The sequence below is a fragment of the Vidua macroura genome, chromosome 21 (genome assembly GCF_024509145.1).
Source record: "Vidua macroura isolate BioBank_ID:100142 chromosome 21, ASM2450914v1, whole genome shotgun sequence".
Lineage (NCBI taxonomy): Eukaryota > Metazoa > Chordata > Aves > Passeriformes > Viduidae > Vidua > Vidua macroura.
The window spans coordinates 4,733,151-4,750,597 of record NC_071591.1 but is presented as its reverse complement, the minus strand read 5'-3'; the positions used below and the strand labels follow the sequence as shown (position 1 = coordinate 4,750,597).

Genomic DNA, 17,447 nt, shown 5'->3' with positions numbered 1-17,447 from the left:
CTGCTCCTCAGTGTAATATCCATCTTCAATTCTCCATCCACGGGGGATTTCCAGCCTGTTTGCATAGGAATAATCCTGTTCCTGGAGCCTGGGGGTGGTGCTGGCAGTGCAGGTGACCTGGCTCAGGGGGTGCTGCGGCTGGGCTGTCACCTGCAGGCAGGAGGAGCTGACATGGGTGGTCTCTCCCAGAGGTGCTGGAGGTTCAGACACACGCAGCTGCTGCTCAGGGACTGCAGGATGATCGTTCAGCCCCGCCAAGTGGAGCTGCAGGCTCCGATGGGATGCTCCCGGGTGCATGGATGTCTCGGGGCAGCGATGGAGCACAGCGTGCGTGGCAGGAGGGACAGCAGATGTTCCCTGTCCTCCTTGGGGCCTGGCAGAGCCTTCCTCCTGCCCGTGCTGCTGGGGCCAGCGGCTGTGCTGCTTTTGGGGGCCACAGGCACCGGCTGTCACCTGCTTTCAGCCCGGGCTGTGCCGTGCTGGGGACACGGCGGGGACACGTGCGGTATCGAGGCCACGCAGGAGGATGGGAATTCATTAGCGGCTCCTTCCCGGCTGATCAGGAGGCAGGTGATGCTTCTCCTTCGTCCAGGAAGGGGGTGAGTGATGGAAGGCACTCCGGGGGGACACCCTGAGCGGGCAGGGAGGATGGGCTTAGGGGTGCTTTGAAAGGTATCCGTGCCAGGGGGGGTATTTAGGGTGCCCAGGCAGGGGGAGGGAAGTTGAACAGATTAATCAGGAAGATTTGGGGAAGAGCCCCTTGAGGGGAAGTGCCTGAGTGACACTTGGTCTTGGTGCTGCAAAGCCAGGCAGCACAGCCCCCCACGGGCTGTCCTGAGGAGGGAATACCATCATCTCCAGTTCTGACTCTGGTACTGAAATGTGAATTGCAGCACAAAAAGAACTACGTTTCCCAGTTTCCCTTGCAGCCCAGGGGAATAAGCAATTGGAAGATTTAAATAGACCAGGCCAGAAGCAACCAACCTTTGGCACAATGTTTTTCCCTCCTCTTCTTCATATCTATTGGCTGTCCAACCTTTTTCCCTGGCACTGGAGTGGCTGCCAAGCCTGGCATTAATTTTCCTTCCAAGCTTGCTAGGCCCATGAAGTAAACAGCCATGTGCATTCCTTACTCTATATTTAACAGCTGCAGTCTGTGCTGGGGGCAACTGCAACAGAGGGGAACCTTTGTAGCTTCCCAAATTCACAGCTTGTGAGGGTGGGAGTGGGGGAAGCTTTCTGCAGGGAGAAGAGGGATTTCTCTCCTTGCCGGTATTTGCAAAGCAGGTTGCGTTAAAGAGAGACTGCAATGCCAGCATCCCAGGCACGGTCCAGGGCCAGAGACAAGAACAATGTCCTCAACAGGGCTGAGTTCCTCTCCCTGAATCAGCCCTTGAAGGGGAACCAGGAGAGCAGGAGCTCCAGCAGGAAGCAGAGCGGCCAGGCCGGGGCAGCCGGTGCCCAGAACACCAACCCCAAGGAGCGGAGGCAGTCGCAGCAGCTGCCCGAGGAGGATTGCATGCAGCTCAACCCCTCCTTCAAGGGAATCGCCTTCAACTCGCTGCTGGCCATCGATATCTGCATGTCCAAGAGGCTGGGAGTGTGTGCCAACAGAGCCTCCTCCTGGGGAGGTGCCCGCTCCATGATCAACCTCCTGGGGATAACGGGGCACGGGATCCCCTGGATTGCGGGTACGCTCATCTGCCTGGTGAAGAGCAGCACGCTGGCAGGCCAAGAGGTCCTCATGAACCTGCTGCTAGGTGAGTGGCAAACCTCCCTCCCTGCCGGGAAAGCCCAGCCCTCCTCACAAGGGACAGCAGCACTGGGACTCCTCCTCTGGCTGCTCCCGGCATCAGAAGTGGCTGGGAAGCAGGGAGTGACCTTTAGGGTAAATGCTGCACTTACTGGCCCTGCTAGTCCCAGGTGCTGGGGGTGATGGGTGTCACAAGAAGGTGTCTAAGAGGGATGGAGTAACCGTGGTAGCTGGGGACAGCCATGGAGCAGGGACAGAGGCCCTGGTGCTGCGTGGAGCTGGGTTGTCCAGTCAGACCGAGGGAGTGTCCGTGGTGCTGGGAGGGTGGATACCAGCAGTGGTGTCTTTTATTTGATCTGTGGTCATCTGCCTTGGTGTTTGATAGGATATCATAAAGATATTAGTCTTCAATATCTGGATCAATTCCTGAGGATGTTATTTTCATCCCCTTGCCACCTTCTTGACCAGACTCCACGTGATGGAGTCCTGTCACCTTCCCTGCTGCAGTTTGCTCTCACATCCTCCTTCCCTTGGGTACCTTTCTTGCTGCTGTCCCCGTTTCCATGTGCTAATTTGACCCAGAGGCTGTGTAGGCAGGCTGGGATGCCTCTGGCTCTCCTGCTAGTCCTTCCTTGCGTGGTGGTGGCCAGTGTCCCTGTTTCTGGAGGCTGGGATGTGTTGAAGGGTTTGGCTTCTCCATTGTGCAGGGCCCATCCCACCCTGATGTCCCACCAGTGACCAGGATGAGCTCTAGCTGTGACTTGCCTTGGATCCTGGTCCCAGCCTGCCCAGGCCACGTATACCTGAGGAACTCGCTCTTCTTGCTCTTCTGCCTTTGGCACAGGGTCCAGTTATCCTCTTTTTCATTATGACTAATTACCCTCTCCTCTGGCTGTGACCCACCCTGGTGTTTCACCCTCCCTAAAAACTCAGCAATCCCACTTTTGGTTGGTAGGAAAAATTGAAAACATTTGATTTAGACCCTTTCTTCTCAGGGAGCATTTTGAGGGGCCATAGGGACACTTTATTTCACAGGCACCACAGGAAAGGGACGTCCTGTCTGCAGGGGCTGACTGTGACGTGATACAGCTCAGCAACGGTGGCCTCAGGTTTTTGGGTTTTTTTCACAAGTTCATCCTTCATAGAGGATGAAAACTGACCTGGACTGGCTTGAAAAGCACAGTGGTAGCTGCCTTTTCTCCCCTGTGCCTTTGGAGGAGACTGTCCTGGTGTTGTGACATCTCCTGGGGGCAGGCCGTGGCGGGGAAGAAGCCAGAATAGCTCCAGCGTGATGCAGAGCCCGCCGACATCAGCAGTTCTTGCAGGGGCTCCTGGGTGCCGGGGTCAGCCCCTCCTGGGAAGAGAGGATCCCTTTAAAAGGGCACGAGGATGAAATAGTAGGTGACTAACAGCGACCAGCACAGCTTCCAGATGTCTCTTGACCCAAGAGCCTCTGACGGGGTTGGAGCCTGAACACCGACCGCTTTGACTCCAAAATATTTGAGATCCTTGCAAAGACCTAATGCCCCTTTTGGCTTAAAAACAAGGAAGGTTTTCTCACCCTTCTGTTGCTATATGAGGAGGACAAATGCAAAGCCACCCTGGGGTCATGTTCTAACTTCGTGGAGTGGTGGCTGGGAGAGCTCATCCCTGTGTCACTACCCACATCTCCAGGTCTCCTGAGCTCCAACGTGGTGCCCAGGGACAAGTTGGGATTTCTGGAGTCTTGAATCCTTGCCTAGACACATTACTCCCACCCCTCCTCTCCCCCTGCCAAGGCAGGAAATAGTTAATTGGTGTGAAGGGCCAGTTCCATAGGTCTGGCAATTTCCAAAGAGCTCCACTGCTCCCTCTGAAAAGACAGCACTGACTGGTGGGACTGGCCAAAGTGCCCTCAGCCTCTCTTGTCAGCGCTTCTGGAGGAGGACTTGTGTCACCCCACAGAGCAGATCTCTGCTGTGAGAGTGGCCTTGGGCTGATATTTAAGCTTGCAGTCAGAAACTCTGAGTCTCCGAGTAGCTGCTGCCATGATATCTGCACTGCTGGTGGAGAAGGAGCCTGGGGCTGGTGGACCTCGACAGGTCCCAAGAAAAGTGGGGTCTTGTGCAGACAAGAAGGTCATGGCACCACTGCTGCATCTGGCATCCTTGATCCCTCTTGCTGCTGCTTTCCTGTGGTTCAAATCCACCAGGACATGGTGAAAAACTCTCCTGTTTAGGCCCAGGTCAAAGGGAAGGGAAGCTCCTGGTGCTTCCCTGCTGGAAGAGGGAAGCCAGGAAGTTGGGGTTGTCTGTGACACCCCTTCCGTACCTCCCCGGGCTCTCCTCCCTTCCCCCGGCTTGCTGAGGGTTTGATACATCAAGCAGAATTTCTGATGCAGTGTCTGGGCAGGGAGCCAGCCCATCATAGAGCACTTGTTTAGGATTTGCAATCAGGCTTCCAAGGCGAGGAGACAGGAGCCTGCTGAAAGGGGACTGGGAACCTGGCAGGAGCACCACTGCAGATGGAGGAGGAGCTCTTGCCAGGGGCTTTGCCAACACATGTGGGGGCATTTCGGGTGAGGGGGGTCTGACCCTGGGATGCTCCATCCCTCCCCACTGCAGATGCTGATTAGCAACCCCAAGCAATGTTTTCCCTCCATGTTTGTCATCTGTGATGGAATTTATTGATTCCCCTTCTCACAGTTATCTTTTCCAGCAAATGCCAAACAGCCAGAGAAGCACACACAGCCTGTTACTGAAAAGATGGAAGAAACCAGATATCTGTGCCCACTGTAAAGATCCCTCTGCCAGGACATGCTTTTAGGAACACTGTCTCAGCATCACCAGCCCTGGCTGAGCAAAAATCAGGGAGAAGGTCCACAACCCCTTGGCTAAATTGAGAAAATCATAACTCGGGAAATCCCCCAGTTATAAAGTTCATATAAATGTCTGCCAGTGTTGGAACCTTTAGGACTATTCACGCTTTTCTCTGCAATCACAAGGATTTTGTGAAAAGGTGCTTAGAAAGTAATTTGAACTTTGCAGTTGGGCTTGCAGGGGGAAAGCAGTTATAAAACTTTCAGTAAAATGCCCAGATCTGCTTCAGAACCAGACAGAAATTCCATTAAACCCTGGGGGCAGCAGTACCTCGGTTTCTGGTTCTGATCCATCTGGTGAGGATGTGGATCCAAATTTAGTGATTCATTGACTGCAAAGCCAGCAAAGAACATTTGGATCATCGATCTAACCCACGGCAAAATACAGGCTGTAGCACATCCCTTAATTTATTCCTGTTCAATTTGTTAAGGGAAAAAACCCAAACACTCAATCTGATGTGCAGTTACAAGTGAGGGTGAACTTGTCAGAGCCATTTCTGTATTACTGCAGTGGTAGGGATTCTCACAAGTGCTTTTAGTTGGACTCTTCCCTTCATTGCGTCTCCATACCCTTCTCTCTCCAGCTGAACAGCTCTTTCAGCCAACCTCTCTTCCCCCTTTCAGTATTTTGGATAGTGCTCAAGTAATTTCTTCACCTCCTATTTATTAAGCTAAACAGATTGATCTCGTTAATCTGATGATCTTTGCAGATCCAGGCACCTTCTCACTGCAGTGGGGATGGAATGTGGTCACTGGGGATGGAATATGGTTGCCCACCCAAAGTGGTCACTCCAGTGAGGCCCCTCTTTTGTGTTTACAGCCAAACCACTGCTGTGTTTAGTTATTTGCCATCCAGCTGGGTGCCTTTGCTGTTGGGAGGTACCTGCCTGGGTCATCCTTGCACATAAAATTGTGTTTGTGCTTGGTTTGAAGTACCAGGAACTGGTTCTGCTGCGGTCGTGGCTCTCTGGAACAGGCATCCAGACTAGGAGAAGAGAAAGCCCTTGTGCTCTCTTTGCTTGCTGTCTCAGTGACGCTGGTCCCAGTGCTCAGCCATCTCCAGCTGGCTCTGCATCCCCTTGGAGGGGCAGGATGGCTCTTTGGTGCTGTCACTAAGCATTTATCCCATTACAGCACTGCCTCAGGGCGTGGATGTATCATTGAGCAGTGTCAGGCTGGGGATGGGTGAATGCCACAGGAGGAGGAAAGGAGGGAGCCCAGGGCAGCATCTCCATTCCCAGAGGTCAGCAAGGAGGAAGTTCTTGCTCTGTCCAGCCTTCTTCCTGAATACTGACATAGCTTTACTCTGACCAGGAACCAAGCCATGATATTCTGAAGCATAGTCCCTGCAGACCCCCTAAAAAAGAAAATTCTAAATACATGTATATAGTCAGAACTCTGTGGTCCCATCCTGGCAGCTTGCAAGCAAGACCAGATTTGCAAGAAATTGGTGGATTAAGATGGAGAGAGAGAAAGAAATGCCTTCACCAAGCCCCTCGAGACCCCAGTGACCCTGTTCTAACAATACTGACGTGCTTCAGGTATTGTCGTGCTTCTCTGTGGAGGCTGTGTGATGAAAAATCCAGACAGTACAGCCCGGTGCTGGTAAAGGTCACGGGGTAGATGAGATGCCCAGGCAGTGCAGAGGAGCTGATGCTGTGGAGCCTCAGGGCAGCCCAGACCCAGCAGAGAGGCCGGGGAGCTGTGGCAGATGGATCAGTCTGCATGCAGCAGAGCTTGCTCAGCCCAGAGCCCCAGAGATGGTTTGGGGCCAAATGTGTCTATTTTTTCCCCTTTCATTCTTGCACTGTGAGAGCAGGGATTTCCTGAGCCAGGCAGGGCTGAGGACATTCCATCAGGGATGGGTAGAGCAGCTCAGGAGCTGGTGCCCTGTGGAACCATCCCTCCTTGGACAGCCTGGCACATGGAGGGAGCTCAGCTGCTGTCCCACTCCCCTCCCAGCCCTGTCAGTGCCCACCAAGGTCTCACTAAGCCAGCAGCACGTCTGCCCAGTGAGGTGGAAACATTTCAATGCCAAATAACCCAACGTGAGTGACCCATGGAAGGTGCCAGGCAGAGGGAACAACACAGATGTCCCTGCATCCAGCATTTAGACACAGGTCCAGCCTGGCATTAAACATTCCTCTTTATCACTCCAGGCTGCTAATCTGCCTCTGTTCTGCCCAGATACAGCAGCTGAAGTCCGTGGTCCTTTGGTGGGTGCTGTGCTCAGCCTTCATCCCTTCAGAGCTGATGAGCTCAGGCATCTCTGAGCAGGCAGCAATGCCCAGCTCTCCCGGCTGCCCTGCCCCCCTTCCTGCCTGCTTCCTCTACAGGAATGTGTCCTGCTCCCTGCAGGGCAGCCTGCAGTGTCCCCTTGGATAAAGGACAGTCAGGGACAGGCTGGGACTCATCTGACTGTGGCTGGAGCAGGCACTGGGGTATTTCCAGGGGCCTGCACGGTGCCTCCCTCAGAGCCATGGTCTGATCAGCCCCTCGGTACCAGGCAGCACGGATTTGCTCAGGCTGCTGAGGATGCTGTGAGCCCTGCAGGCATCAGAGTGCAGGCCCTGGGGAATGTGCAGTGAGCTGGAATCCAACCCTCGCAGAGCCAACAGCGAAAGGTTCCGAGCCTGAATGCAGAGCAAAAGAGAAAAGAAGTGCGAGGGCTGCTGAATGGGAAGAGGGGGAATAAACATGGGAAATGAGTCATCCTTATGTCTGTCACTCCGGGAACAACTTCCCATTGCCCCTGCCTGCAGCTCGGAGGGGACAGTAGCTGTTTCACTCAGGCGGAGCTGGAGAAGCAGAGCCAGGCTCTGGCCCGAAGGGAGCTCCCAGGAAATGGGTGAGTGTGTTTGCCTCTAACACGCCTTGACAGGAGCAGTGGCTGGGAAGAGGAAGGTGGGGGAGCGAGGTGAGTTGCTGGGAGGAGCAGCAGGCAGGGAGAGCCTGTCAGGTGTCCTGCTCCAGGTCAGGATTGGTGAAGGATGGGGTAGGAAAGAGGGGAATTAGATGAACTCTCCTTTTTTCCCCCAGTTTGAGGAAACTCCATGTTTTAACCTGGAACAGAGAACCATTTCCATCTGTACAGGGATGCTGGCAGATGTACCTGATCTGGGTCCACACTGGGAGGTGTGATGGTTGGAAACCCCCTGAGCATCACAGAATCAGACCCTTTTTTAAATTTTTAATTTTTTTTTTTTGCCAGTTTGCCTCTTTGACAGCAGTGGGGTGGAACTCCAAGCCCAAACAGCACTGAGGCCAATCAAGGAGCCCAGCCTTTGTGGGCTGGGCCGTGCTGCTGCTCCTCAGGCCAAGGCACTTTTCCCTCTCCATCTCATCCCATAGAGTGCTGTAGGTGCTGCTGCGTGTGGTTCTGGGATGTGCTGATGGTACCTGTGCTGCTGCCATGGGGTACAGGAGCATTTCAAGCTGCCAGAGCCCTTCTGGGAGGCAGATGAGCCATCCTCAGGGCTGCTCAGCTCCTTTCCCCCAGCAGCACAAGCCCTTTTCACTGTGCTCCCCCTCTTGCCTGCATCTCACCCCAGCCTGTGCAGCCCCCCAGTGAAGCCCCTGCTCAGTATTTGATGCTGAGTACAAATTTTCCAGTTCCCAGGGCACAGTGTTTCCAAGGGGAGAACTCCAGGCAGCCTGTGTTTGCACTCAGGGCTGCTTCTAATCATCTAGAATATAGCAAATCTATTTTTAGTTGTTGTGGGTTTTTATTTTAATTAATTGCACAATTCTGCTTTCCACCATTTTATCACCTCCCCATGACCACTTACCCCACACTGATGCTTGTTCAGCCAAAAAATAACCCCCCCCAAACACCAGAATGCCTGATTCATTGGCTCTTCAATGTGTCATGCCATCTGTGCTTTTTGTCAGCTCTTACACCCAATAGTGCCACATTTGGGGAACAAAATGGAATGGAGGGGTTCATTTCCAGAGTGGACCTCTTTGAGCTGCCACTGACTCCACTGGAGAGAGGGTGAAGATTCTTTTGAAACCTGCATCTTTCATTAATGTCAACTAGATAAGGCTGCAAACAGCTCATTTTCCAGGTCAGGGAGCCTAATGCCTGCAGGAGATTTGGGAGGTTCAGAAGGAGTAGGAGGGGGCATGTAAGTAAGAAGAAAAATGGGGGGGGGGGGGGGGGGGAAAGAATTCTAATTATAGAGCTAAAGAAACTGTTTCTTGGGACTGGTGGCATTTGTCCAGAGTTCAGTACTGAGTGAGGGTGGGTAATCTGGGCAATACAGGACCTTCCAAGCCAGTCTTGGCCCTACACGTGGCCTCAGCAGCTGCAGGGGGGAGCACATGCCACCTCCAGCACGGTGGGTTTGAAGCCCAGGCAATGAGTTGTCCCCAGCTTGGCTCTGCTCTGTGCACATCTTGTCTGAGGCACATCTGCTCCATCTGCTCCCACATTGGGAGCCTCCTGAGCTCATGTAATGAGCTCACTCTTCATTCCTGGGCATTTACCTCCCTGTTTTCCTCTCCCCATGTGCTCAGCCACGGTTCTGGGAGGCTGAGTCCAGCTTGTGACTGGTTCTGATCCCGACCTCACAGGCTGGGCTCTGGAGAGCAGCCTTGCCTCATGCAAGCAGCCCCATGTGTGTGAAGTCACGTGGATCTTGGCTGCAGGAGCAGATGAGGCCAAGGGTTTTTTTGGCTTTCTCCTCTTTTCCTCCCCGCCCCCCTGCCCCTAGATCTGCACCCAGGTTGTTTTTCAGCTGCGGTTTTGATAACATGTTTATATAAACATCCCAGCTGGAATCTACCTCCGTCCCTGGAGACGCTGCCTGGCTCCAACCTGGAGCAGACCACGTCCCCAAGGGTGCTCACACCATCCTCAGCCTCTTCCAGCCTTAAGGGACAGCAGCAGAGATGCCACCTCGGGGACAGAAAGGACCTTATGGTGGCAGGGGACATCCAGCTGTTTCAATTCCTCTTAAATTCAAGCTTTGGGGTTTGGTTGGGTTCTGCTGATGATGGTTCAGGTTTGTCCTTGTGCCCAGCCTGCACAGGGCTCCTCTCTGATCACCTCTCCACTCCTAATGGGCTCCTAGTGTTTGGTGGTAGGAGCAAGGCAGATAATTGTTTTCCTTTCCTTATTAATAGATATGAAATGCCTGCCCAGGGGGTTCACTTTCAGCTCATTTACTGTGCATCTGATGCCAGATGTTGGCATATTACAATACCAAGGTGATCTCAGATGCTAAAATTGTCACAGGCAAGACAAGACTTGCCTTTGGTTTTGTGTTTTAAGGAAATTGTAGATGTTAATGCAGGATTTGGGGACTGGGTGATTTTGTGTTGGAAATCTGAAGGATTGTTTCCGTTAACACCAGGTCAACAGAGAAATTCCTGATCTTTTTCAGAAAAATGTGAAAGGAGCAAGAATGGGCAAGAGCTCATCCTTCCTTTGCTCTTAAATACAGCACTACCTGGATTTTACATCCAGTGATGCCTCTGGTTTAAATCCAGTGCTACCTGGCTCTGGGGGGGAAAGGCATGATGAAAAACATGCTTCATATTAAAATTTCTTGCTCCTCTCATCTCAGCCTCAGTCAGGTGGCACTCTGCCATGCCTGCTATGCTTTTGACAGCCCCGAGGGTCCCCAGAGAGCAGCCAGTGCAGGCTGTACATCAGCTGCAGGCTGCCTTCCATGGGCTCTCCTGGGGCTGTGTCTGCTCCAGCCTCCAGCCAGCACAGCCTGAAGGATTTGCAGGGCTCTGTGTGAGGCACCAGGGAAGGACAGAGCCAAGGTGGTGCTGCTGATTTGCAGGTGCAAGGCCCAGGGGCTTGGGGTTCAAGTCAGGAACAGTGCAGAGACACCACCTGCAGCTGCAGCACCCAGGGGACCGTGATAAAGTTAACCCCTTAGCTGCCTAACGCTGTGCCCACCCGAGGAGGGAGGATTTGGTGTGCATTAAGGGGAGGAAGGAAGCGAGCCAAGGTCCGAGCGGGTATGGAGGTCATGGGATTGTGAGGGAATAGGGCCGGGGATGGGGCTGCTGGGCAACGGCACTGCCTGCATCTCTTCCTGAAGGATGGGCCCTTGGCAGCACCGGCAGCAGCAGCGCTGCTGATTCACCCTGCCAGCGGCGGCGGCAGCAGGAGAGGGAAGGGGAACAGCAGAGACCCAGCACTGGGAAAGGAACAGCAGAGACCCAGCTCGGGGAAAGGAACAGCAGAGACCCAGCTCGGGGAAAGGAACAGCAGAGACCCAGCTCGAGGAAAGGAACAGCAGAGACCCAGCTCAGAGAAAGAGAACAGCAGAGACCCAGCTCAGAGAAAGGAACAGCAGAGACCCAGCTCGGGGAAGGGAACAGCAGAGACCCAGCTCGGGGAAGGGAACAGCAGAGACCCAGCACTGGGAAAGGAACAGCAGAGACCCAGCACTGGGAAAGGAACAGCAGAGACCCAGCTCAGGGAAGGGAACAGCAGAGACCCAGCTCAGGGAAGGGAACAGCAGAGACCCAGCACTGGGAAAGGAACAGCAGAGACCCAGCACTGGGAAAGGGAATAGCAGAGACCCAGCACTGGGAAAGGGAATAGCAGAGACCCAGCTCAGGGAAAGGGAACAGCAGAGACCCAGCTCAGGGAAAGGGAACAGCAGAGACCCAGCTCAGGGAAAGGGAACAGCAGAGACCCAGCTCAGGGAAGAGAACAGCAGAGACCCAGCACTGGGAAAGGGAACAGCAGAGACCCAGCTCAGGGAAGAGAACAGCACAGACCCAGCTCAGGGAAAGGGAACAGCAGAGACCCAGCACTGGGAAAGGAACAGCAGAGACCCAGCACTGGGAAAGGAACAGCAGAGACCCAGCTCAGGGAAGGGAACAGCAGAGACCCAGCACTGGGAAAGGAACAGCAGAGACCCCAGGGCAGTGGGACCCCCCATGCCTCAGGGGCCAGGGCTGACTGCTGGGGCTGTTTCATAAAGAAATCTCCATGAAAGGAACAGAAAGTGCAAGGGGAAGTGACAGAAAAAGCACCAGATGAGGGATCTTCCGTGGTTTTTTTCTTTTTAACGGCAAATTAACCCCTGGTTTTAATGCTGTCATGCCTTCCAATCTTGAAATGTGGGCAAATGAGGCTTTTTGCTTTCTGTGCATCATTTGACGAAAATCAAAGCTAGCAGTACTGAAGGCCCATTTTATTCATCTTCTGAATGAAAGGATTATTAGAACTGCTCTTTGGCTTGTTCTCCATGCCCTGAACACCTCCATGCACACATGCCTGCATCCCTCAAGTTGCCCTGACATCACCTTTGACCGTAAAAAAATATTGCCAGTGCAAAATACTGACGGGCAGTGGTGAGCACCACGCATTGCTAAAGCACATGGCACTTGTGCTGCTGATGCATGGGCAGGTTTGGTGGGGAATGGGCTCTAGGGAATTTATTGAACACCGTGGAGGAGACACTGGGATCTGTTGGGGTGCCCAGACTCGTTCTGGAGCCCTGGCTTGGCTTCTCAGCAATGCAATTGGTGCTGACTTCAGCAGAGCAGCCTGGGCCAGAGTCTTCTCTTGGCAGCACTGGTACATCATTTCTCTGATGCTTCTGGGTTCCTGAGAATTTGATGAGTCTGGGTTCCCGAGAGAGCATCGTGGAGCTTCAGTTTCACACAGTTCTCATCCAGGGTGAGATGGGGCTGGTGGGAAATGCAGCTGATGAGCTCTGAAAATCATCTCCTGAAGCAATTTGCTGGATCAGGGCTGCGGGGGGGTCACTTAATGGGGTGAGGAGTTGGGCTGGGGGTGATTTAGGAAGCCCAGCATGAGCAGAGCCCTGCATAGCGGGGCAGCCCTGTCATGGTCAGCCAGGCCCAGGCTCACAGCATTTGACCTTAACAGGGAGCCAGGGTGAGTGGCTGCTCCAGGGCTCCACAGCCTGTGTCTGAAATCCCTCCCTCCCTCTCTCCCCACAGCCAGCCTGTCAAAAAAAAGAATTCAGCAAATTGCAGACAACCACTCTGCTGAGTGCAAGGGTCCTGGTGGGCTGCAGACCTCCCCCTGCTTTCTCCCTGCCTGCTGGTCACATCCAGCAGGAGCTGGGCAGTCCCTGATTGTCCTTGTCCTCCTAAACCCATTGCTACTGCTACAGGCCCACTGGTGTGACTGGCCTCCTTGCAGCCCCTTGCCAGCTGCAGCCTCGACATCTTTATTCAGGTGCCACTCATGAACCTTTGCTCTGTGTCAGTCTCCTGCTTTTTGTGTCTAGCCTTGATTCCTGCTGCTGTCCATGCCAGGGAGGAGCTGGCACCCAGATCTTTTCCTCTGCTCCATGTGCCCTCCACAGCTCTGAGACCCCAGGGCATGCATGACCTATTGGGCAGAAGGTTCAGGGAGGTCCTGCTGTCCCACTTCCCCATGCAAGATGCCCTGCAGATGAGGGAGAAAAGCAGACTCCCACAAGGAGAGGGTTTGGCCAGGATAAATACCAGCCCCTTCCCAAAGCAGTGCTGCGGGCTGGGGGCGGCACACGGGGAAGGTGGGTGAGCAGAGCTGCTGTGACAGCTCCTCACTTCCCAGCTCCTGCCAGGTGCTGAGCAGGCAGGTGGAGCTGCCTCCCATGACTTCCCATCCCCACCACCACTGCACTCCCATCCATGCTCCTGGAGCCTTGTCAGCTCTCAAGGAATGGTCTTTACCAGAGCCTGGGAACTAAACAACTGGCCTCTGGCATTCCTGCTGAGGGAGCAGGCTGTGCTGGTGATGGCAGATATGTCCTTGTCATTGCTGCAGGGAGCTGAAATCAGAACTCTGACTAATTAGGAGGGTTGGGGAAAAGCAGATGAGGGGATTAAAGAGAAATAAAATTGATGCCAGGAAATAGAAATGACAGTACCTGTCGGCTGGGACGAAGCGGGTGGGCTGAAGAGGAGGGTGATGTAGATAAGTGCTGATGGGTTTCACTCCTGAAGCTGTTAAGGAGGAATGTTGGTTTGGTGTAAGAGCTGCAGCTGCAGGTGCCTGTGCCATCACAAGCCTGGGTTTGCTGGGGCTGGGAGGTGTGGTACCCCCAGTGCATTTGTACAGGGAAGGGGCTGTGTGGGGTGACTTGCAGGCAGAAAGTCACAGGGAGCAGAAGGTGAGCAGAAACAAGAAATGGCTTCTGGGTGTTTGATGCTTTGGCAAAGGAAGAAGGATGGGTGGGGGATGTCTAGGAGGATGTCACCCACCCTCCAACACACTGTGGTGCTGTTTCTAACACGGGAGCCCATTTTTCTTTATTGTGTGGCTTTCCCCTTGGCTCACTGGCTCCTAATGCTCTTTTCTTAGTGAAATCTGTCAGTATGGTGAGAAATCTGTCAGCATGGTGTGATCCCCTGGCTGCTCTGGGCAGGAGGAGGTGTTGGGCTTGGGAGAGGACAAGGGACAACACTAGAAAGTGCTGTGGGGCACCTTTCCTCCAGCAGACTGCTCACTGCAGCCTGGCCAGCCTGGCACAGAGCCCCAGGCAGGGACCTTGCTGCACGAGGTTTCTAAAGCACGAGGTGGAGGCAGCAACAAGAGCACCCAGAGCGGTGGTTTGAGGGCCAAAAGAGTTTCAATTTTAGCTTTGCCAGTTGCTCTCTTCCTCCCCAGGTGCGTCGCTCGCCTCTGCGGTTTGGGGTTCTCCTCTGCCAGATGGTGACAGTGGTGTTTGCCTCCTCTGTGAGCAGACTGGGAGGGTTGATCAACGTTTGGGTGGTGACCTGAGGATGGGGAAGTTGTGTACAGCTGCACCATGGACATCTGGCCAGAACCAAACACAAATTTTTATTTAAAGACAATGATAACCCTTTAATGTTATGCCTTGAAAATTGCCCTCAACTCCTCTGTCTCTCACTGTTCCCTCTCTGTCTCCTGTTTTGTAGCCCTGCTCCTGGATATCATGATCGTGGCAGGTTTGCAGAAGCTGGCCAAGCGGAAGGGCCCGTACGACATCACCCCTGGCCTGTTGGACTACCTGACCATGGACACCTACGCCTTTCCCGCCGGGCACGCCAGCAGGGTGGCCATGCTCTCCAAGTTCTTCCTCAACCACCTGGTCCTGGCCATCCCTCTCCGCATCCTGCTGGTCCTCTGGGCCCTCTGCGTGGGCTTCTCCCGCGTCATGATCGGACGGCACCACATCACTGATGTCCTCTCCGGCTTTGTTTTCGGCTACTTGCAGTTCAGGCTGGTGGAGTTGATATGGATGTCTTCCAACACGTGTCAGATGTTGATATCCATCTGGTGAACATGGAGGACTTGGAAACTAGAAGATACTTTGAGAGTCCCCCTCCCAGTATTTTCTACGTGTTGTTTGTTGGAAGCAGTAGTAACTTCCATGAGTAGTGGTGTTTTTTAATGTCGCTTCCCCACCTTTAAAAAAAAAGTTTCTTGTAATGAATTGGGTTTTAGAAATCAAGGGCCATACCTGTGTTTTGGCCGTATTCTCAAGCTGTGTTTGGACAGCAGCCTAATTAAGCTTTACAGGTGAGAGAAATGAGCTCCATGTCTGCCTTCTTTAGGTGGTTCACATTGGCACCTTGATATGTCCTCAGGATGGGCAGTGCCTGAGAGCTTCCTGAGAACACATTTGTGAACTTTTTAGAGGATAAATTATTTTGGCCACAGTGCTTTTTTTCTTTTTGTAAGCCCAGCAGTTGTGTCTTGTACAGAGTCAGGACACTGCTGGTGCTTTACAGATAATAAATAATCATAAAAATCCTGCCCTGTTTGGTTCTTATCATGAGGGAGGGGAGAAAACAAGCCCAGTGTGGCTTTGAGATATACATTCAGGGGGCAGGTCCTGCAGTCTTGCTGCCCAAGGGGATGCAAACTTTTGTTTTAGTTGGGATGGGCCTAGGTGGGTGCTCAGGGCCCTGAAGGAAAACCTCTTCTGTGAGGGTGTGTGAGGAGTTTTTGGTCTGGTAAGGGACACACGATGCCCTGATGTAGTGCTGTTTCTTCCCATTATTGACAAATGGCCTCCTTGAAGCCTGGTGGATCCTTATCCAAGTGATGGCCATGCTCAACGTGCTGTCTCCAAAATAGATCCCCCCTCGCAACTGCCATAAGAAAATCCCATATTTTGAACAGAATGTGCCAGTTCTCTGTGGTCTAGCTGTCTCTAGAAGACAGTTTGATGCTTGGCAGGTGATGGATACTATCAGACATAGCATCTTTCCTGACTGGATCCTGCAGAATGGAGAGGTCCTGTCATCCCTGTCCTCCTGTGGATCCCAAGAAAAATTCACCAGGCTTGCAAGGCCAGGGAGGAGTCAGCTGGGTCCTGTGCTGTCATCTCCCTGCACGCTGGGCGGCCTCTTCCTACAGGGGCTAGTGAGAAGACATTCAGTAATGACTGTTGCAAGCTGCTGACATTTGTTGCTCTTTGATGATTAATATGAAAAGAAGCTAAACAGAAAATCTATCCCTGGCATGCGTTTCCAGCTGGGATGTCAGCACAGAGCCCTGGGAGCTGCTGGCTTCCCGCGCTGCCGGCTCCGAGGCTGGAGCAGGAGCGTGGTAAGGAGGGCATCCATGTCCTTCAGACACAAGCCTCCCACGGAGCTCACAGATGAGCTGTCCCCTGGGAAGGGCTGTCACCGAGCGTGCTGAGGAAAGGGGAGAGCTCAGGGTTGTCCCTGGAGGCTGGAGCAGCAGCAGGCAGAGCAGCGGGGGTGGCAGGTGCTGTCCTGCTTCCCTCCTGCTGCTGTGTGTGGGAGCAGGGATGTGCTACCCTCCCATCAGGGTTTTCCTTTGCCAGCCTCCTTCTCCTGGAGAGATTTCTGTGAAGAAGTGAGCTGTGGTGCTTTTTCTTCCTTCCAGGCATTATTAAACGTGGCAGAGTTTATCCTCATCCCTAGCAAGGATGGCAGCACGCTCTGAGCTCTGACTGTGGGTGATGCACCAATGTGTAGCTGGAGATGACAAGTTCCTGAAGGGGCAGGGAGGAGGGGATGCCTTTTCTCCCACAGCTTTGTGGGAAACTCTCACTTTGTAGCTCCAGAATTTACTGGAACCTTTGCAAATAGATTGGATGATTCTCCAGCCGTGTCAACAGGTCCAGGTTTCCTTGCACTTGTGTTGTCTTCTCTTGGTATATCCAGGGTGGCAGAACGGATTTGTAGGAGTTGCTCCTGATCTTTGCTGGTGTAATCAGGAGAGCATGGCCTGGAGAACCTGCCACGGTGGGTTAGATCAGCTGAGCTGGTCTCATCCCAGCACATGGTTGCAAAGCAAGGCAGGAGGGGGAGGTGAGCTGGGGTAATTCCCAGGGGTAAGCTGGGATTCATAGGCTAGGGCTTTCTCCCACAGAGAGTTTCTCCAGGGAATCTTCCTCCTCATCCCCCTGCAGCCTGTGCCCCTTCTCCCCCACAATACTTCAGTGCCCCAAGCAACGGGAGGGAAGGTTTTTGGGAGACCCCCCACAAGATGAGTGTGGATTTGGGCACAGAGGCACCAGGAGAGGCCTGGCAGAGCCTTGCCTTAGCCATGGCTGCCCTCCCAGCAAACCAAGACATTCCTGATCCCTCTCTCCGTGCCTGCCATGCTGGAGGTACCGCTGAGAAACAACCAGCATCAGAAACAACCAGCATAGCTGTGGAGAAAAGCAGCTTCTGTCTCTATAGCAACAGCAAGGGATGGTGGGTGCCTGTCCCCTGTCCCTGTGAGCTGGAGCAGGACACTGGGGCTGCTCTGTGCAGATGCTCACCGTGGCAATGTGGGGAGACAAAAGGCCAAATGGTTTGAGCTCCTTCAGGATTGTCCAGGAATGTGAGTGTTTTGCCTGAACCTTCAGATCCCCAAATTCAGCCACACAGGGCTCAGCCTGTGAGGTTTGGGAGGAG

The 17,447-nt window shown here is 53.5% G+C and overlaps 1 protein-coding gene across 1 annotated transcript; it reads left to right on the top strand.

Annotated features, from left to right (window-relative positions):
- Nucleotides 1-533: 533 nt before the first annotated feature.
- On the top strand, nt 534-15,322 carry PLPP7 (phospholipid phosphatase 7 (inactive)). Its single transcript, XM_053996454.1, has 3 exons — nt 534-599; nt 1,288-1,760; nt 14,484-15,322. Exons 2-3 carry the CDS (start codon nt 1,310-1,312, stop codon nt 14,846-14,848), a joined length of 816 nt encoding a protein of 271 aa, XP_053852429.1. The 5' UTR covers nt 534-599; nt 1,288-1,309; the 3' UTR covers nt 14,849-15,322.
- The last annotated feature ends 2,125 nt before the right edge of the window (nt 15,323-17,447 follow it).